The following is a 22,954-nucleotide window of genomic DNA, read 5'->3' as shown; positions in this document are numbered from 1 at the left end:
GTGATTGGATCGTAAGTGGGCGTAGATCTAAAAAACTAGACAGTGTGTGTATTTCGTTTGTTTATTCAAACTTATGGTAAGAAAACAGTACACATTAAACGAGTCCCAATCATCAAACAATACACGTGACGTTAACGTTTCCAACTTAATCAATAAACCTACGATGAAACTGTCATTTGCGAAGTATTATATATGTCAACAGAAAACTGTTCGTAGGTAGTTAGAAGTAACAAACTTATTGTGAGGGTAGTACTACATTGTATTTTAACCTGCTTTAATATTAAACATTGAAATGGTATAATTTTCCTTATATTTCGTTAATTTTCAATTAGACTTTGCTCCAATCCTACCGTAATAATATTAAGTATATGGCCTTTTTAGATAAATACAGTGTATTCATTAAAAGAATTTTCCCATATTACACCATTAATTACGAAGATAAACAAACAAACAGACTCACCCTATATAATATTAGCACTGAACAAACGTTCTAATTTGTCACTAATACTTTGACAGCAGTAGTTTTAGTTAACGATAAATCTTGTAGTAAAATAATATTATTATCAAAAGTAATTTATTACGATTTGATATATATTACTTTCATCGCATCCGTAAGAAAAATTCTGTGGGTATTGGAGGTATGTCCTCAGGAAGGACAAAAAATGCAAAGATAGCTCTCAAGCCTCGGAAGTCACGAGTCACTGCATTAGTTCCGCGACGGGAATCGAACCGGTGACCTTTGGAATTAAGTCAGGATGTAACGACTTTTGCTTTTATCGTTAAATTTATTTCAAAATATTATATACTTGCAATTAAATACATAGTGATGCAGAGTTATTATTTGAAACAGCTGAAATAAAATGAATGTTTAAAAATTATTGCTAGGATATGATAATATGCATTTAAGTAAAAAATATATATTATTGTATATATGTATGTTTTTCTTGTCATCGAAGAAAGCTTCCGAAATTTTTTTTTTTTTGGATGTAATAAAAAAATTATTTTATTTATCATCGTAAAGATAGTGATGACATCCATAAACAGCACAAATTTCACAGTCATGTTTATAACAAAATATTATATGAATAATCGAATTTTGAACTATAGCTCTATAAGAGTTTTATCAAAATCAGTCCATCGAGATATGAATACAATCTTAATCGATTGCCAGCGACATAAAAAACCGTGTGTAATCTGGATTCGAACTGGTTCCCAGGGAAGTGGCTGCGGTCCAGATATCAATTACACTGAGATACAAACATCTCAGCTGACTTTACCTTATCTGTCAGATTGTTAACAGATAATATATATATATTATATCACAGATATCTTTAAGGTTTTATATAATTTAATTTGGATGATATTTATTATTTGTTAAGCCTTAATTATTAACACTTGTCCATATTAAAGATTTATATGTATGCATGTATGCATGTATTATTAAAAAATATATATATTTTTTTTGGTTACAATATTAGAAATTATAACGTTTAATAAAAATAAATATAATGAGATAATAACAATATATACTTTTTATGTATCTCTAGTATAAAACTGGGTAACCCTTTAGTCTGACGTTTTTTAAGCAAATTCGCTTTCAACGCGCGTGACCGCTGTTATCGGGGACGAGAGAAACTTCTGGAAGGTTTTATGTAACATTCAAATTAGAATTTCAATTTAGAAAACTTGTTTGAACCGAAAATATTATTAATTGTGATGATAATACTGTAAATGTATGTTTTAAATGAAGATTAAATGTCAAAATGATCAGTTTCCAAGTGGAATCCATGGTGTTTCATTCAAGTCGTTCGTGTACGATGGTGAATGGATAGCTTTTTATGGGGTTTTTTATGCGAGTACACTTGACTAAATCGCTGTGAAATTACTTGCCCGCCGGCTGACGTTTTGTTGGAGCAGGGCGCGGTGCCAGTGATAGCGTTCAACAACTATCGTGTCTATATCACGTGGACGTTTGTTGTAAAAAAACACATATAATTAAAAAAAAATGCAAGATATTATTCCTTGTTTATACCCTTCTAAGATTTAAATAAAGATTTAAAATTAGTTTCAATGAATTCAATTAAAAACGTTATGATTGTGATTGGCGTCTGTCGCTCGCAGTGACGCCGCAGGAACGGTTCATAGCTAGCAAATGATTCATCTGGGTTATATAAGAATAGTCGCCTCGCTAGACATATCGAGAAAGTTGTCGAATATGGCACTAACATAAGGTATACGAACGTAATCAAATTATGTAGGTCAATAATAAATTAATGGAAACTAATGATTTAATAACAATATATATATTTTTTGCAATTACGTATGACTCATCTTTTAAAGATTAAAACTCGGTTACATTGGAAAATATACAAGTTATACAAACTGGTGAATTTTTATGTATAATTTTGAAGGAATAATGTTGTCTCTTACGATAAAATATAGAGTGATGTCTTAATTCTATCTTTTTCAATATTAATGTACGTTATAATGTAAAGAATATGAATTCTGAAAATGTTGTTTAAATTAAACTTTCACACTAAATAATTAAGTGTTTGTTACATTATAAGGCAATAATAATTATGAAGGGCACGGAAAATATATCAAAATTATTTTCATATACATTCTATGAACCATTTTGTTGTTGCTGTGACTCATTTGACTGACTCAAAGCTTAACCTTCTGTATGTACTGTTATCTTTATACAGCGTTATAATATATAATAATATTTATCTTACCATCTCCGCTCTGGCTGCTGTGCGCGTGGAACTGCTCGTCTGTGAAATCAAACTCTACATCAGATCAGACCATCTGTTCCGAACGATACAACTATACAAATAATATATTTAACGCTAACAAAATGTATATAAATGAAACTAGTAGTATCGGATTACTACGCGTACCAAATTTTTTTTTTATACTATGAGAATCATTCTCATCTCGCCAGCTCGTGATCACGATTGCTGCATAGTAACCGACACGTCGGGAGTATGTAGTTTAAATAATTAAATACGCGAAGTAATACGAAAAATATTAGTTTCATTTGAATGAGTACTCGCGAAAGTCTTAGATCTCGTTAACAAAATTTATATCCAAAAAGAAGACAGTGATTTATTTTAAATATAATATGTTTGTGTCACCTCCATTCCGATGCTCGTTCATCATCTCCTGGCCCTGAATGGGCGCGTGGATGAGCACCTTCTGAGGACTGTGGGGGTCCAGACCCTCGACCTCCAACAGCGGCGCATGACTCTCATACCCGTGGACAACGAGGGGTGCGTGCAAATCCATGGCATAACACTATCTAGCGATCTCAACACAATTGTTCCTTTACAAATTGCCACCGAATGCTTCACTATGCTTATCAAGAATTTCCACCAATCAGTGATGCACAATTTCAGTTTTTTTTTCAAATTTCACCAATGGAAAAGCACAATTTATTATTTTTTTATAATCCACCAATAGCCTCACTGTGTAAATAATTTTCAGCCAGTCGTTGCACTGAGTTCGATGTTTAAATAGTCCCAGCACTTAAACTAAGAGGATTTTCGGAGTATTATACGTTGATGGAGTCTGTTCACACTCGATGTCACCTTCTCTTGCGTATTTTACTGCGTTTTTTCAACATCTTCTCTGTAACAAGGAGAAAAAAGTAAAAAAAAAATACGCCAAATAAAAAAAAAATGTAATGTATACAAATGTCCGAAGTAAATTATCTTTATGTATGCATTTTTTAATCATGCAAGCATTTACATATGTGGAATACAATTTGAATATTTCCCTCTAACACTAACATAGTTTGCATGTTGAAATTCCACGAACATTTTACACAGTATTACAATGTAGAGAGGAAACAGAACTCGTCATTCCTTGGATTCACCGTGCGGGTGACGGGTCCATCGCGTTTCCGGGAGAGGAGCTCCAACAGTGCCTGGGACTTGCGACCCAGGTGTAGGTTTAAGGGGCCCCTATCCATCGCAGTTTTAGTTACAAGTAGTGCCTGAATATACTCGTACCATCTGGTGGTAAGTGGTTAGATGTCAAAAATGTTAATCCATCACTGTTTAAGTTAAGTCAATTAAATTATTTATATTCGTCTATTTACGACGTATTTTTTTTACTAACAATTTCTCGATATATATACATATTATATTGAATTAAATTCTCATATTTCTTATCATTTCATTCTGAGTTAAGGTGTCTAATGTTAAACATTTAATACGTTATCCAAAGAGGCTTAAAGTATCAAATAATACAAAAAGGTTAAGCTAACAAGGCTGTGGGAAAACCGGGTAACAATGAACACTGTCGCGTACGTGGTGTTGTCTACAGATAATATATATATATAGTCTACATATATCTCTAAACATTACTTAATTTAAAAAGAAAATAAATGTAGAATAAGTTATTATTTTCAAATGAATTTTAATATAGAATCGATAGGAATTGTAATAATGAAAAAATAAGTTTTGCTCACATTTGAAAGATACTGGTCTAAATGCGTATGGAAAGACGATTTGTGTGTGTGTGTGTGTGTGTGTGTATACATGATTGTGATTCCTCTGAAATCAATTACACAGGTCAATGACTTTAAATTTTTTGAACAATCGTGATGAGATTCACACGTCTTATATAAAACTCGGAAAATAAAATTATACACCAACAACGTATGGAAATGTTGGCTCCTTTTATTGCGATAAATTGTTTTTCTGAGGAATTATAAAATAATTTTATTATCATTTATTTTTTGAGACTGAAATAACCATAAAGAAGTGGAATGATAGAAAAAAGGTGACGATTTTTTTTTTCAATATGAAGTGAAGTTGATCTAACGATGTAATGACGTGAGAAAACAGAAGGGACTTGTCACCCAGGGCTGGACCTGTTATTATAATAAAATATAAGTTAGAATTATAAAGATCGAGACCGGAGGTGAGCTTTGAATAAGTGAAGAAAAAATTGTATTATCTAGCCGTAAATATTAAGACAAGAAAATGCATTATTTATTTAATAAAATGTATACATATATATATATATTTAAAATTATCATTGAAGTGCTATAACATATAACATTAATCAAGATGGCCGCCTGTCAGTTCTCACGTAAAAAAAATACAACAGCGACATTGAACCGCGAGCAATTGTTTCGTTAACAAAATGTTAGACAAAGGTATATTTAATTATGCTTTATGTGACCACATATACATGTATTTATAATTATTTTTTATAACAAATAAACACGCAATTGCTATTTAAATATGTTATTATATTACTTTAAGTAATAGTTATTATTCTAAGAATCATATTAAATTGTTAATCTGCGAGTCCAAAAAAAACTGTAGAGATGGTTTCAATTAAAAAAAATATAATGAAAACAATTTAAATGTATCCTTAATTTTCTTGAATCATCCACACAGTAGGAACGAGTTTTGATGAAAAACCTGTCTTTATTAACAACGTGAGTCAACATCTCAAGGACATTTTAATTTTTAAATACATAACAATTAAGTTGCCAAAAATATTCAAAATCATCTTCACTGTAAGTGGATGTTATACCCATGGAGATGATAATTTTCATTTATTTGAACAATTTTAATATTTGAGAGACATACATAGCTTTAAAACTAATCGACAATTTTTTTTTTACTGACTATTCTATGAGATTCAATTCAGCCTTTATTTAATATCAGAGTGTGTATATAAGGATAAAACTAATATATTCGGATTTAGTACGCGTTTATTATTATTTTTAAGACATGCTACTTCGGTTACTTTGAAGCAAACGTGACCAAGGGCAGACGAGACGAAAACCATATTTTTAGTTTAGTCTTAGATCTCATTATATACAAGGATATTCATTTATACTAATCAATATATATATATTTATATTCGTATCCAAAAATCTACCAAATTATACCTATAATAGTAAATTCCACTTGTAAATGCAAGTGTTGCTTTCAAAGTTAACCCTCAAACAATGAAGCGTAACAATCATCAGTTAAATGGAAAAAAATATATTAAAAAAAAAATGAGTTATTCTGTAAACAAAAGCAATTTTACGGTAGATTTAACCCCCTTGTTGGATAAACGCGCGATGGACATGTTTAGTTATTTTATATATACATATATATAAAAATTTAAGAAACATATATCTTTAGGTATACCTGTGCAATTTGTTTTCTAAGTCTACACATTAATATATTTATATTTTATAGATTTTTTATCGAATCTCTCCTCATTTCGTTGGCGGTCAGTCCATGGGAATTTTTCCCATAGTCGTTTATGACCCCATTAAAAAGCTAATAGCCAACCCCACGCATGCCGATGGTCCGAGCATTACATCGCGTGACAGACAATTGCTATTATTTAGGGTTAGTTCATGAAATGCGCATACTTAATACTGATTTCCGTTAACAAGTGGGAAAAAAGTTATTACAAACAATTATATAATAGATTAATTGAGCTGTCTGATACTGTTTTATTAATTTAATAATAGTTTTAATTATTAAGTTGTAATGTTTTTTAAATATACTCATTTGTTAGAATATAAATATATGGCTGAATGTATGAGATCGAATGCGGTTTATTTTTTGACTGGTAACCCTACATGTCCTGTCATGTGGAAGCTATAATTTTGTAGTTTAATAAGAATCTGAACGACTATAGGTTTCTATGGTAAATTCCTTGATACGAGCCAATATAACTAATTAACGCAAAGATAATACAAAAATGCTTTAGAAATATGCGACCTTTGTAAATAATATTAAAATACACACACACACACCCATACACACACATCCACGCTCACACATAATATACGTATACAATAGTTTTCATATTGACAAGTTAGATACAAAAATTACAAACATAGACTAAGTAATGTGTTAACGCAGACAGAGCTTGCAATGACTATAATCCTTCCTAGCTACTTTCTGTACAGTAATAAACCCAAGTTTAGTATCCTAGATATATCATTATAATTTATAACCTCAATTCGAAAGCTTACTCCAGGTCTGTATCACATACGTAGAGATTAACGTTTTTTATTCAATAACATTAATACTAAAGTACACAAAGCTTCATGGATGAAATACTAGGAACGCTCAAAATGTAATGACGATGACAACTTAGAAACTGAACGTACACAGTGTTTAACATACGTACAAACAGTGTTGCGTAATCCGCAAAGTATATACAATAATTTAGAAACAATACGGACGAACGAAAGTATTTTTCCTTTCGCGCTCATGACATAATATGTACAGCATTGATGCCGTGGGAAATATAATGTGGCTCACTGATCTTGACATAGGAAACGAGACTAGAATGCCTTCTGTTTACATGAGAATTACATCTTAGATGTTGAACTTGTGACCTTGAGCTGGAGGCTGTTCTAACTTTATATCAATTATATAACCTAGCTTCGATTTTTGGTAACTTATATATATACTTAGCATAAAAATAAGCTGTGACAGCTTTTCTAATAAGAGTCTCGTAATAATGAAGTCTCACACTTAATATATGAACATGTCCAGTTAATTAATTGACACGATCCTAGCTATCGATCGATGTATTGACAAATCTCATAAACATACACCACTGACTATATGGACTTGGGTACATCATTAATTATATATATCGAACCTAATATATATTATCGCTGGATATAAATCACAAGTATCTCTTTTCATATATAATGAAATTAATGTTTAGTCCTTCCATATATTGATAGATCGCAACAGAGTTTTGTCTTCATAAGTTTAATTCAATGTCAGAAGCATTTAATAACTGGTTAATTGAATTAATTTTGTTCTCATAATTGTATTCAAATGAAGTAATTACAAGGTGAATGATCTGTGATAGTGTTATCAGTTGTTAAAGAAAATTTATGTTCATGAAAATGTTTGGGGGTATTCGGTTTGTATTTTAAATTGATTATGGAACTTTTAGGTTTAAACAAATTATTTGATATGTTTTGGGATTTTATTGACATAATATTGAGGTCAACAAAATTTAAAAAAAAAATCAATGATATCAACACATTTGTAGTACTGGTGTTGCTAGTGAAAAAATATTATTTAAATATGTCTAGTACTAAAGAATTATTAGTATAGATTTAAGCATATTAATAACTTGTCTATGACGTCCTTAAATTAAAATCAATATTTGTTTTCTAGTTTTAAATTATTAATTGGTTTCTTTGATTTTTCTTGATATAATTTCAATTACTGTTTGTAATTCATAGCGGTTTCGATTCAGAATAAGATATTAAAAAAATATACATTTGCCATTACTGTAATTTCAGAAAATTTAGTTTGATCTGAACAAAAATGTATATTTTCACTGCTCCTAGAAACTTTCTTATGACATCGCTAATAACTTGCCATGAGTAATATTCACTGACATGTTCTGTTTCATAAATGTAGCTAAGTATATTAATATCAACGTATGTCATCCAGATGATAATTTCCATATCAAATCATCTCCCGCCCATATCAACCGTCAATGACTTCAAAACCTACCCCAAGACAATCAGGCATAGAATATAAAAAATATACGTACGTTGAACCCCGGTCGTTACACCCACCTGCGGCCTCACGACACCTGACGCAACCGACACGTGTTCGCGCCAAAACACTCACTTCATTCACTATCACATGACGTTTGACTTTTTTTTTATCGATAAATGTCAATAATGACACTTGACGTGCAAACCAAAAAGGTTTTATATCAACCAAAACAATGCTGTGATTTTTTTTTTATTTATTATTGAGTGATAAAATTTATTTTAGGATTACATCGATTAAATGAGATGATTAAGTATGTTATGGTAGTGATATATATCTTTTTTTGTTTAATAATTGTGAATATTTAAAGACAATGAATAATTAGTAACAAAATTAAACCGATCTTAGACACCTGATGTAACGGATTCCAGCACGCGTCTCGCAGCCATTAACGACCCTCACATGTGTTTAGTTTATATTTAAATTATTACTATTAAATTTAAACGAACTGACAAAAAAGTGACAGTGCTTAAGGAGCAATTTAATTATTTTTCACAATAGCAATTTATAATTCTTAATAAATAACAACTATTTGAAGGAATTTCATGTTAAATCAATTACTTGCAAAACTCGATTATAAAATAATCAATGTCTTGTCGCGATTCGTAATCGATTTTAAATGGATTATAACGATTCTATATATTTTTTTTAATCAACGGTAAATTAAATTTAGAATGCAAAGTTACAATTCCCACATAAAACAACCACCTGTTACACAATGTTAACTTATTCAAATATATTTAAATATCGCCACCCCATGTCTAGCTGAATTACCAGTAATACCAACCTCGTAAACACTACATACTTAATGCAATAACTGCTAACTGAAACTTTTATTAATCGCAAAAATAAAAAAAAATATAAAAATAGTTTATAACCGAATAAAACCTTTTCTAAATAGAATAGAAAAAAATATATATCAAATAGTTTCCGTACAGTAGAAAATCTTGAATAGTAAATATAGTACAGAGAACCTTTATTAGAGTCGATAAATTATAAGGACATCAACCGATTAGCAAAGAACACAGGTGGACAAGGCTTGCGTGATTTTTTTTTCAAGCGGCGGGAAAATGTCAACAGTTTGTATAAGTTTGTTAACCTCCTTGGTTGTTTTTTTTTTTTAATTCCTAGTTATGAAATGGTTGCAACTATACTTCTCTGTTCACATTACAGCATAAATGCTTCCGTTAAAATTGTGTATGTTACTTATTGTTTCCTAACAATGAATTACTATTTTTGTCTTTATATATTTTTGATAAAAAAATATAGTAGAACAAAATTTTATAAGTGCACAGATTATAAAGGTTTTGACTCTAAACGAATATCAATTTATTAATCTTTAGCTAGAATAATATACATTTGTAACTTTTAGCTACAAAAAGTGTAAATTACTTCTAGTATCGGTATTATTCAGAGCCTCGTACGCGGAAAAGACTTGGTCTAGTAATCGAAAGTACCATTTTATTATTATACGCCTTAATAAAAGACGTTAAAGACCTTATTTAAATGACACAAAGGAGGTAATAAAACAGAAAAACTTATCAAAAAGACCTGATAAATAGATCTAGACTTTAAGTTGATGAAATAAAGCATTATTTTGCATGTGACATTGAGAACTGGGTTTATGAATATAATTCCAATACTAGATCGCTAACAATGGATTATTCTTTACAATTTTAATTTCAAACAGATATTTGGTTATCTGTCAGTTAAATTTTCATCTTATAATTTAAATAAAGAATTTGAATTTGAATACAAGATTAATTCCACGCAGTACGATTTATTTTATATATTTTTTTTTGTAAGACTACGCCGTTAATAATTTTAAATAACGGAACTCAATAAATGTCTAACACATGTTACATTATTTGAATTATTTTAGCTTTTTTTTGTATACAAAAATTTCGGCACGTGCTCCATTAGGGGTGCAGCGGCTTCCTGCGATGACAATGATACGAAAAGTGATAGAAAAAAGTCGTAATTACGCGGCAGTTGTAACGGAATGCAAAATTGGCGGGAAACATTGACATTGACAATTCGTTTTTTTTTTATTTTCAATGACACTGATAAAACGAAAATGTTTGAAAACAGGTTTTATATAATTTTATAACGACTTTAAACGATGAAGGTTATCAATTCAATACTCGTATATATGTATATATATAAGGAGTGTATATGATCCCCAAAATTTTTGCACTAGGTATATTAATTTTATTCTTTTAAAGAGAAGTAATAGTTTAATAAGGTTAAATAAGCATGGATAATTTTCTTCATACACGTTAACTTTCAACCATCTTAGTTCATTAATCCTAACTGACCTCACCATACGTTAACCTCACCGTTACATCCTTACTATACAACCCTTATCAGCTGTTCAAAACAAATAACTATTGTAAATTAAAAACCTACTTTATTCACTAAAAAATAAAGCTCAAAATGGGACAGTTTAAATTGAGAAAGGCGTTACTTTTTTTATTATAAAATGTCACTTTCTTTGTAAATTCAAAGTTTTTAGAAAATATATGGATGGTAATAATATCAAACTGAATTATATTATAATGGAACCTTTTTAGAAAATAATAAAAGACTTCTCGCCTCGGGCTAGATCTTTACTAACCTAGATAATACTTAAATTACAGGCTTAGACAAGCTGGATCTAGACTATCTTGGCTCTATTTAGTACTCCGAACACCGTTATAATAGAGATACGTCTTTATTTAAGACTTAGTTTGACAAAACTGAAACGGAATATATTATCTGTGCGATAAAATCATCAATTATCTGGGACTAACAAAATGGTGGCTGAGTATTTTAAACGCGGGAAAATATCAATACATTAAAATATTACAATTGCTACAGATTAAAAACTGATAAATTCCTTTATATGTTAAGTCAATATATATCAGAATGAGACATATATTATGTAATCTCGATTATATTATAAATAAGAAACTTCGTTATATTTCATTCAATAAGATAAATACGACTGAATCAATTATGATGATATTCTTGTAAAGAAAAAACACAAAAACTAGAAATGATGAACTTAATAAGTATCAGTTTTATATGATATTTAAAAAATGTTCGAAATTTAAATGTTCAAATTTAAAACAATGTTCAAATGTGAAACGATCAACGGATGTCGGTTTACGACGTTGTTACGGACGAAAAAAAAAATTAAAAAAGAAAAAAAAAATATAAAGTGTATCAAATCTCAATATTGTATTTTCTACTTCCAAGCACTAGCCGCTGATTTCATTTATTAGTGATGTTATTAAATACAGTATCGATAAAATAACACAAAATAAATAAACATCTTAACTAAAAAACAAATTTACATTGAAATTAAGTCTCATTGAAACAGCCGATTTTTAGAATCACGATTCTTCTGCCGATTAAACATACATAAACTATTATTTATTATTGTAACAGAGTGTATTCTAATAAGAATTCCATCGATATCGATAAAATTGGCCGTAACTATCACAAACCACAGCTATTAGCGGTCGTCTACTACCGACCATTACGGTCCATCCGCAATAAAAGTTATTCTGTCAATTCACTATTGGTTTTGTAAATTTTTGATTTGATATTAATATTATAATGTAGTTATTATAACAATTTCTCAGTATTGTTAAGCCTTTAACAAATAAACTATGTCATATAATGCAAAATATTGTACCAGTGGAGGCATTCAGCAAAACTCCAAATTATAAATTAGGTATAAAAAATATTACCTATTATTTTGGATTTATTGAATGAACATATCAGAATTTGTTATTATAATATTTCGAAAGTACCGAACGAAATACATATATATATAAAAATCTGAATTAATTATCCAAAAAACAAAATAATATGTCTTATGACTCTATACCTACAACCTACACTTACACTATTAAAAGAGTTAAGTCCTTTTCATCTCACTTTTCCCGGGTATCATCTCCCATACGGCAAATCTTCGAAATTTATAGATTTTCCTTTAGGAGCTTTTCCATCCAAACGTTATACACATACATACATACATTACGAACAATACGATACAAGACATACTTATAATTTCAGTGTCTCGTATTTTGTGATCTGATTTAGTATATCAAGCGCCGATCTGAATCGCCGGCGCACTCATTGTAACGTCTTCGCCGGATGTTCCGCCATGATCGCTCGACCGTCCCGAATTCAGAACGGAGCCGCTTCCGGTGACGTCACCGGCAGCCATTTTGTCTGCGTCTGCGCATTGTGATCATGGGAAACGGGAGTCGAATGAGTTTCCCTCAGGAAATGTAGCATTTTTTTATGTACATTTCATTAATTTTAAATTTTATGTTCAGGTTTTTAATTTAGCCATTAATTAATTTGGAACCTTTCTAAAGCAACAAAGCCTCTGATCATAATTCAAGTTAGTTATAATAAAGACAAATCGATACATAACTATTGCTGTGACACGGCTTTACTTACTTATATACTATAACCGAAGTAATCTCGTTTTTCATCAAACGTATTCAATAACATTTATAAACAAATCAATGTCAATTTGTTTAAAAATATAAGAATAAAGTTAAAAAATTAAAGTTGACAATCATTCGACCTCCGATGTGAACTTGGCCTAGCCTCGGTGAATACAACAGTGTGAATTTGTCTTAGTATTGTTATAGTATGATATCATTTGCTCTGACGTGGAAAAACAGGAGAATAACTATGTTACGATAGCGTTTATATTTCACAGATCTTAAAACAATTCAATTATTATCGTTAGCTACACTTAATAAGGAAGCATCACTTAATCTTTATGTATATTATCACAGCTTTGTAATATTGTTTAAAATATTTAAGTTTAATATTAAGTTAAGTTACGTTACTTTACGTTAACCTGAATTCTGAAATACAACCGAGTCAGGGTCCCTCTGGCCTACTAAACCTTAAATGACCCCAATAATCTTTTAATCTGCCAAAAAAATATGACCATCTGAACATCCCTCACAAAAACCGAGGACAATAGTTTACTAACATTTTTTACTAGCGTCGATTACCTTCGAGGCTACAGTTTGCGCAACACTGCCTCTTGTCGCTTATACATTTTTTTTTATTAGAAACCTCACGATATTTCACGATAATTCGATAAAAATCCAACAAAAAAAAAATATATTTATTAATATTATAGCGTTGTTGAAGTTATGCCGTCTTTATTGTAAGTGAATCTGCTCACTCATGTGCCCTGAGTCGAGTATTGTAAGATAATTTATATAAATAGTTTATACATTAATATTAAAGGTATTTTAATTATTTAGTTTTCTTAATGTCGATTTATTTACCTAAATGACGTATGTTGGTAACTACCATCCGGTAAGCCTTAAAATACATTCGAATATTATCTGTCACAAATTCTAGATTCTCTTAAAATTGTATTTATTATAGAATGATTTTTAATTTTTTACTTATTTTTACCGAAAGTTTTGTCGTTTAGATGAAAGGGAGTAATAAAATGAATATTTATATTACTAGAACAAATGCCTTGTCCTTTGTGATATATATATGTGTGCGTGAATTTATATATATATATATATATATATATATGTGTGTGTGTGTGTGGGTGTGTGATCGTGTGTGTGTGAGAATTTGTGTTGAAATGTTCTTTAATGTAACATTACGGCAGATAAACGATTACATTTTAATTGTAACTCAAACAGCCATCACGACGCCGATCGCTGGTTCTGTTGTAATTTTATTATTTAATCGATTTTCGGACATCCGTGCTCAGTTACCTCAATGGCATTTCGAATCGCGTTAAAATGTTTATAATTTATGTTTTTGTGTCCAAAATATAAGTTTTCTGTTCTCATTAAAGCATTTTCTGTTCCTGAAGCAACACTTATATTCATTAATATAATATTTGTTTTCTATATTTTCTTCATATATGGATTCTTTTATAACTATGAAATGTTAAGAGCTCAAAAAGTAATATCAATTTACTCTTAACGAATCCTTTAAAAGAGGTTACGAGTTTTGATGTTGACCTTTCAGATCTTGACTGACTTTCCTTCAGCATCAGCGACACGCTGTAACCATCAGTACATCAGTCAATAGCATGAGAATTCCTGAAGGCGAATCATAAATTCTTATGTTTATAATGAATGTTCTCTTCCGGGGCTAAAGCAACTTTCCCTGACCTTCGACAGCCCGCAGTCATCAGGTCATCAATCCATTACATAAAAATCGGTAACGGCCAACACATCCCAATGAGTGAACGTGCAGCCAACGAGCGAATCAAACAATCCTGCGTCCTGCTCCACTGAACCATGGCCCACGTGCTCCAAGCTATTTGTTGATGCACTGCTGGTTCCGACGTAATGCTCTATGGAGTTCAGATATGCTGTGGCTTCATGACGTCATGATGGAGCAGTTAACCAAGGCAGAAGCCAGTCGAGCAGTTCTGGGTTTACTCATTCATAAATTCAAAGTCTTTCAACTGAATGAATGGACCAAGTCCTTCTAACAAAATTCTGTAATATGTATTGCTACTTCTGGTTAGGAACATCTTGATGGTACATCATATTATTAAAATGCAGTTAGTAATTGATGGCTCCTTATAGCCTCGATGTTATCCTCACTAATATCTAGGAACTAAACTGAACCTACAGTCCAAGATTCAGGCAATTCCCTGATTTCTTTCTGTTTTTCTTAATTTTGAAAACTTATGAAGACTTTTCTAAATAGCCTCTGAGTCTCCAAAAATATTAATTTTATAATAAACGCGTCTATCATACTGGAATCTAATGCTTTTACTATCATAAACAAATTGTGTATTTCCTGCAGATAATATATATTATGGCGATTTTCACAGTGTATAAACAAATCTAGGAATTCAAAAATGGAATTAAAGGTCTCCTATCATTTCTACAATTTAGTATTTGAACTGTCATCTCAAACAAAACATATTTACTAAAAGGACGATGAGCTTATGAGTGGAAAATAAATGTAGCATTCAGGAACATATAATGCCAAAAATATTCCAATACTTAAACTTCTCTTAACTTTTCTGCAAGCTTAGTCCAAGTTTTCATATTCACACTACATACGAAGCCTTTTCCGTTTTTGACTAAATGAAAAACTTTTAACGCTTCGTATTTTGTATGACAATGTCAACTTCAACTATGCATACTGGCAGTTATGACGAACATTGAGTTGAATTCTCCTCTCTGGCGACTTATTTATCTAACCATCCCAAACATAATCCTTTACTTAAAAGGACTTTGCGAGTCAGGAAACCTGAGCTAGTTAGTTTTCACATCCACTGCCATGTATAATCTAACTCATAACCACCAAAACTTTCAAAAGATTTGTGCAAATGAGATCACAATGTGTGAATGACTCACATTGAAACAAACAGTGGTCGCGGAGCGAAACAATGGCCAGTACTCGACCATAACATCACGGAAATTTGAACTTAGGATTATCGGAGCACATTTATAAACTATAACTTATGTTTTGATTGCAACAAAATAAAAACAAACAGAAACATCGTTTTTGTTCTGACAAACAACTAAACCCGTTTCTGGCGAGAGAAGTCATCAAGGTAAATTTTCCCTTAGTTATAGTAAGAGCATAAAAAATATTCGCTTGTTTAATTCCAGAACCTTATTATGTCAAAGCTGAATTTAAAAATTGTAAATCAATTCATCGATTTCGACGGCGTTTAGAAAGCGCTGCCGTTCTATTGTAAGTTTTTTTTTTTTTATTTTCACTCACAAAAAGCCGAGGAAAGGTGCCGACGTTAGTGCTCTTTGGATTTATTTGGTTACGTTTAAAATATCGTTGGCACAATCGATTGATTATATGACGAATATTATAATATATTATGCCATGTAATTATGTTTTATTATCTGTTGTTTTGCCGTTTTTACTATAATCAGTCTTAATTTTTTTAAGTTGTATTCAATCAAAGTTTATTAAAGTTTAATTTTCGCAATCATTAAACTCTACAGCACTACACACTAATGTTAAAAGCACTTTATAAAAAACGATCTCAAAACGAATTCCTAACTAAATAATAAGAAAAATATCCATATATATTTTGCAGCCTTTTACAAACTGAATGTACTAATTTAATATTTAACTAATTGAGTATTCATTTGAAATTTTTCAAAACATTTCAAAGCTTTGTTTTTATAATTTTAGTGCATTAAATCTTTATACTTAAATTAATTATAACATATACTTTATAGAAACTGGTTTAAAAAGAGCATATATATATATATATATATATATATATATATATATATATATATAAAATAATCATAATATATTAAAAATAGCTACATACAAATGATAATATCATAGGAAATTCACTTTTATTATGTAATTGACTATGGGAACATTTTACAAAGAGGAACCCAGACACTGAGTTCACACACTTGAAATTTATAAACCGATGGCATTTACTGTGTTATGTGTGTTACATAAACACTCACATTAAATTTGAATGTCACATGTTTTAAATTAAAATTAACTTTTATATCAGCAGGTAATTAAATTTAATTATTATTTTTTTTTATTAAAAAATATTTTCCTTGCATTATTCACGTTGTAAAAACTTTAATTATTATTCCGAATAGTCCCTCAGCCGACGCACGCGCATCGATTTAGTACACTCCTACTAAAACTTCAGCGTATATATATTTTAAACAAAAATATCTATTTCAATAGCATTACAGTTGAAATGATATATTATTTTACTTATATAATATCAAATCGTATTTCTATATGAGGATTAATTCAATTAAATTATTTTTTTCTACTGATATATTTAAAACAAAAAGCCTATTTGATCAAACACTATATCACGTTAAAATTCTTATAAGACGTGTTATAATAAAATTATAATAATAAAATATTGATCGTAATAAAAATATATTACCAGTTTAAAGCGAATTATAAGGAATTTACTAATCTAGACAAAAGTATTTACAACCTTTAACCACTTATGTATAAATCAGTTTTTGTTATATACATGTAATTTTCTTATCTAAAAAGCGTTTATTTGTTGTTATAACGGCTAAATAGATTTAATTATATTTTACGTACCTCTGTTGTATGATAACTTATATATATCACAAAATTCACGGTATCACAGCTACACGTCACTGGACTGTACGTCCGATCAGCTCGGCCTGTTTGGCTCAAATGCGTTTGAGTGGAACACAGCTACTCCCGCGCAGCCTGTACACACTGACACACACAGACACTCACACATGTATATATAAATGATATATAATGAACGGAAAAGCGTCATTAGTCTGCAACATGATGACTATATGGAATCGTAGTTATAATTTTTTTTATGAGGAAATCTTCCGATAAATATTATATCAAAATTTATTTCAATTAATTCAGATACATTTAAATAATTTTTATTTTTTAAATTCGTTTAAACTTATAAAAAATTTTTAATTAACCTAACAATTCATAATATATCTCATTGGTAATATCTGTAACCGTAAAGCCTTTGATGGTTAAAAAGAAGTTTTAACTAGAAAATATAACCTCAAGAAAAGCGGTTTAGTAAAATCAGATTTAAATTAGATTTAAATAAAAGTAAAGAGTACGATAATTCTATGTATACAACCTAACCTTACCTCTTATTAGCTCTACATTAAAATATAAAAGAAGTAGAGGCAGTTATTTATATGTTTTGATTATAACATTCTGTAAGAATCCTCATCGTCTCTGAACGACTCTATCAGTCTATCAATTGTAGAGTTTATATTCAAATGGCTCGATCGACTTTCATCGATCCACTTTCTTTGCTGTAACTTGTTATTTTCTGTACATTTGTCGTTACGATAAGGCCGCTCTCACACTGGAACACCTGTGTGTCGGTACCCTTATTGTAATCGGACTTACGTAGGGTGAGTGGACTCGCTTACTTAAGAACTCCTGTTACACTTAACATTTAATTTTAAATTCTCGTTCTTTATTAAATTAATTTATATATATATTTCAATGTTACAATACGAGTACCTTTCTAATTATAGAGTCACATGCATACATTTTTTTGGAGATACATTCTAGTTAATTTATTTATATATATAATTTTAAAATATTAAAGCACTACAGTAAAGACCCTTATTACAATTATGATCCAAATTACCAAATCTTTTTAACTTCTAAACTCTAACAATGGCGTCTAATATTGCACAACTGTGAGTGCTCGTGGTGTTGCAGGTGTGTCTCCCGTCTCTCTCGCACCCACCAAGATACGTATACAGCCGTCACGCTCACACATAACGACTTAAATTGTAACGGCTGAACGTTACTTCAGTTACAAAAATTTTATATAAAATATATATTTATATATTATGCTAATATATAAAATGGCTTCCTCATTTTACGAGTTTTTATGAGTTTTATATATATATATATATATATATATATATATACTCATACATACTCATAAATTAATAAGGTCTTGGAACTTGACGTTGTAATTTAAAATAATTTTGAGAGAATTGAAAAAATTAAAGAACAAAATATTAAACTTTTCGAGGACTAAAACAAACATTAATATCATCTATTTGTAGTGTTATTAAAACAATATATTGGCTGACCTGGTATGTGAAGTGTGAAATTTTGATTTTCAACGTCCGTAGAAAAGACTTCAACGCGCTAGCTCGTATCTACAAGATAGAGTCCCTATAAACACTCAAAATTACTAATCACATTAATTAATTAAAGATATATATATTTTATTAAATATTATATGTAAAAATAAAATTAAAGTATTTTATTAAATAAATCTATAATCAAATGTTTCACTAACATAATATTTAGTAGTAAGTGACCTCTGTTGTTATAGTGTCTAATATGTCATATATAATTGTTGTGTTTCATAAGAAGGAGCTGGCGGCAGGAGTCCGAGGAGGGGAAGACGGTACAATTATCATACATCCGCTACAGGACGCTAGTGATGGACACTCACGATGATGTACACTCTACATTACTAATACTGTCCTATCATAAAAACATTCATCACACTATTTACTATACGATAGAAATAAATAAAATAATTGTTTATTTTACATAAAACTGTATATATGTAATAAAAAAGCAATTTAAGTTTTAAATAAACTTAAAAAACAACAAAGAGCCTAAAATGAAACACAAAAATAAAGCACAAAATACAATTTTATAATTGATAATCATACACGCGGAGACACTAATAAATAATATGTCATTATTATAGTTAAATTAGTATGAAACTGCATGTAATAATCGAACTATCGATACATCTATCGACTGGTACATCACTAGCATCACAAGCGGCGGAGCGTGACGAAGAAAGCACAACCGTACTAACGGACAACACTACGAGAAATTATCACTTGAATAACACACACTTTAATCACATATATATTATAACTAACTCATATAAAATAATGTTATTTGAGTCACAAAAAATGCTGAAGCCGTTTTGATGATCCTGTAACATCATAGAATAGGAGAGGGTTTTGTTATAGAGCGTGACATACACACATAGTGTCAAATTAAACGATATGAAGTAGAGATGAGAAGTAAATAAAATAAGTGTATTAATAAAATAGCATTATCCTTATTATAAATTGGTTGTGATGTAAAGTATAGGAAAATCAATTGTATGTTTTTTTTTTGAGTGAATTTTCAAACTCTCCACGCCCTTCTCATATAAAGATGAAGCAATCTCCTGTATGTATGATATATATTAATTAGACTAGTAAAAAAATAACTACAACTGATCCTTTTTAAGGAAATGTTATAAGATACTATGTTATAAAGGATATTTTGAAATTTTCTCTCGATCTTCATTAAACGAGTTGGGACTGTTGAATAAACGTAAACGTTGAATGACAAAAAAAAACGTATTTTAATTTTAAAAATTATATTTTATAACTATTATCGAGAACCGTTTTATTCTCTTATTTTATATATGTTTTTAGAAACATGATTATAGCATCAGGCAGATAGTATATATGTGTATACAACTAGTCTGTCAGTGGATTCCTTGCCAAACAGTTTAAAGGTCTGTATGAGAGCCAAAGCTCTACTTTTCAAATAGACTATATTTTTTCTTTACTTAGACTATAATTAATATTATTATATTTAATAAATATAATAAAAAAATATATTTTTATTTGTAATACAAGTCTTGGCTTTGCTAGTTATATATAACTAAATCTTAAAGTAATCTTCTATACATGGAAGCCTTAAGTCAAATCACGATCGTGTCCGCGCCGCTGCATTGGTCAGAAACCAGTTGCATTAATTAATACGACCTGGACGTGGAACAGAGACGGAAGATAGCAGAACCTCCTGGGAGAGAGAGTGAAGGAAATGGACACACATGAAATAATCATATACGTTACACATACATTAATAAATATATATATATATATATGTATGTGTGTGTGTGTGTGTGTGGAAATTTCTAGCACGTATGATTGATGCCCTGCCTGACATACAAATGGACATCTCAAATGTATAATTATAAGTTAGCAACAGTCACAGCAACAGCACATATTTGATACTTACATACACTAAGACAGCCTGTAAACGTTTTAAGTTATATTAATATATCAGATTTGATATTTTTTATGTTCACTATATTAAGATCTCTAAGCCATAGAAGATACATTAAAACTTATAATATATATTTAATTTGTATAATACTCTTAAAAATGTATGATTATTATATTTTTAAATTATACAAATATTTTAATTAACGTGTCTATACGTTATTTAAACATAAATTAATACATTGAAAATGCACTATTGCTTTTCTTTTCATGTACTTATATATAAAATATCTCAATTGTCTTTGTTAATTAATTCATAGGTCACAATGTTTCAATACTCAAAACGTTTAATAAATATTATTTGATCTATGTATTTTTAAGGTTATTTTACATACATTTCTTAATTTTCAACAATCATTTGTTGTTTGAGACATAAATTTTTATACTAGCAACATTTACTAGCTACGGATTTAAGAAATGAAAAGAAAAATTGTTCTATAAGAATATTTTTGATATTTTTATTATTTAATAACAATTTAAATGTTAACAGAAACATTGAAAAACAACTCTATTAAATACAAAGAAAACCTTTCTTATAGCCTCTCATTTGGTTTTCGTGTTTGTTTGAAGTGCTTAAACGTAAATGTACATTCCGATACCGCCGGTAGCTGTCTAAGACGTTCAGGACCCCCGCAAGTGAACCGTGGAGCCCTAACAGGTGTCACCCCCGAGGGTCGCTCTCCACACTGAGGGTTACAGTTTTTACTAGTCAAGACGCTATGGGAAAATTACATAGGAATACCATAATACTACAGTAACATCAGCTTTATCAATAAAATATAATACAACGGTTTATTCTAAAAACTAAGTGACAAAAAAAAAATATCCCAAATTTTTATAGATTACAAAGCATGGAATATTCCAGAAATACAGAAAGCATAAATGAATTGAGTAACTCTTTTAAGTTGACAATATAATAAAATAAAAATGACATTGGATTTAATTCAATACATTCTCAAATCTATTCTCTCTCGATTGTCTTTCATCATTAACACGTCAGCTTTACATATAAATATAATTTAGTTGTTAGAAATAACATTAATATTGACATAAAAAACATTGGCTTCATCAATATCAATATCATCAATCAATACATATTATAAAACAAAGACCCTCGCCGCGTCTGTCTGTCTGTTCGCGATAAACGTAGTTTTCACCACTCGATAGCGTGATTCTCGAGGAAGGTTTTAGTATACAATTTGTTAAGTTTTTGTATTTACTTGTGTGTACATAAACGATATTTGTTGAAGATGTCGGGAAAACATGAGCCGTCTGAGAGCTTTTAACGAAAACGATGCGTAAAGTCTTTGAGATATAACAAAATAATATATGGTGGAATTGTGTACCTTATATAGGTCTACAGAAAAGTCCGCGGTGGCATATGTCTATACTTTAAGAATAACCTACTATATCCATTTTACAACTTTTAAAAATTGGCATTCCTAAAGCGTTTATTGAAAAGCTATTTACATAAATACGGTAGTACGGTAAGTCTTATCAAAATAAATTACTTCGTTTTCAAGCCTACATCAGTATCTGTAAATTACTTTTTAAATCATTTAACTCGGGCGCACCATTTGAAAGTTATCATAATATAAGTTTAATAACTCTCAAAATTAAATAGGCTATTTTATATTGTTTTTTAAAGAGCCCGTGCGAAGCCAGGTTGGTACCTAGTTTAAAATAAAAAGATATTATTGATCATTAGTATACATAGTGTGTGTGATATAAGTTGAGAAAATAAATCTTAATTTGGGGGATATTTTGTAACGGTTATACTTAACA

General features: G+C 29.9%; 1 protein-coding gene across 4 annotated transcripts in view; it reads right to left on the bottom strand.

The window, feature by feature from the left end:
• Window positions 1-17,776, bottom strand: part of LOC116775987 (paired box protein Pax-5) — a 52,130-nt gene extending 34,354 nt beyond the window's left edge. For 3 of the 4 annotated variants that reach the window (XM_032669058.2, XM_061524424.1, XM_061524423.1), the window contains exons 1-3: window positions 17,646-17,776; window positions 3,138-3,630; window positions 2,736-2,789 (exon numbers count right to left, since the gene is read on the bottom strand). In XM_032669058.2, the coding sequence (XP_032524949.1) occupies window positions 2,736-2,789; window positions 3,138-3,288 (205 nt within the window). In that variant the 5' untranslated portion in view covers window positions 3,289-3,630; window positions 17,646-17,776. The remainder of the gene's footprint in view (window positions 1-2,735; window positions 2,790-3,137; window positions 3,631-17,645) is intronic. The other variant, XM_061524425.1, reaches the window with a different exon arrangement.
• Window positions 17,777-22,954: the final 5,178 nt, after the last annotated feature.

This window comes from Danaus plexippus, chromosome 24, assembly GCF_018135715.1.
Source record: "Danaus plexippus chromosome 24, MEX_DaPlex, whole genome shotgun sequence".
NCBI classification, from domain to species: domain Eukaryota; kingdom Metazoa; phylum Arthropoda; class Insecta; order Lepidoptera; family Nymphalidae; genus Danaus; species Danaus plexippus.
Note: the sequence above shows the minus strand (reverse complement) of the source record. Positions and strands in the feature narration are given on the sequence as shown.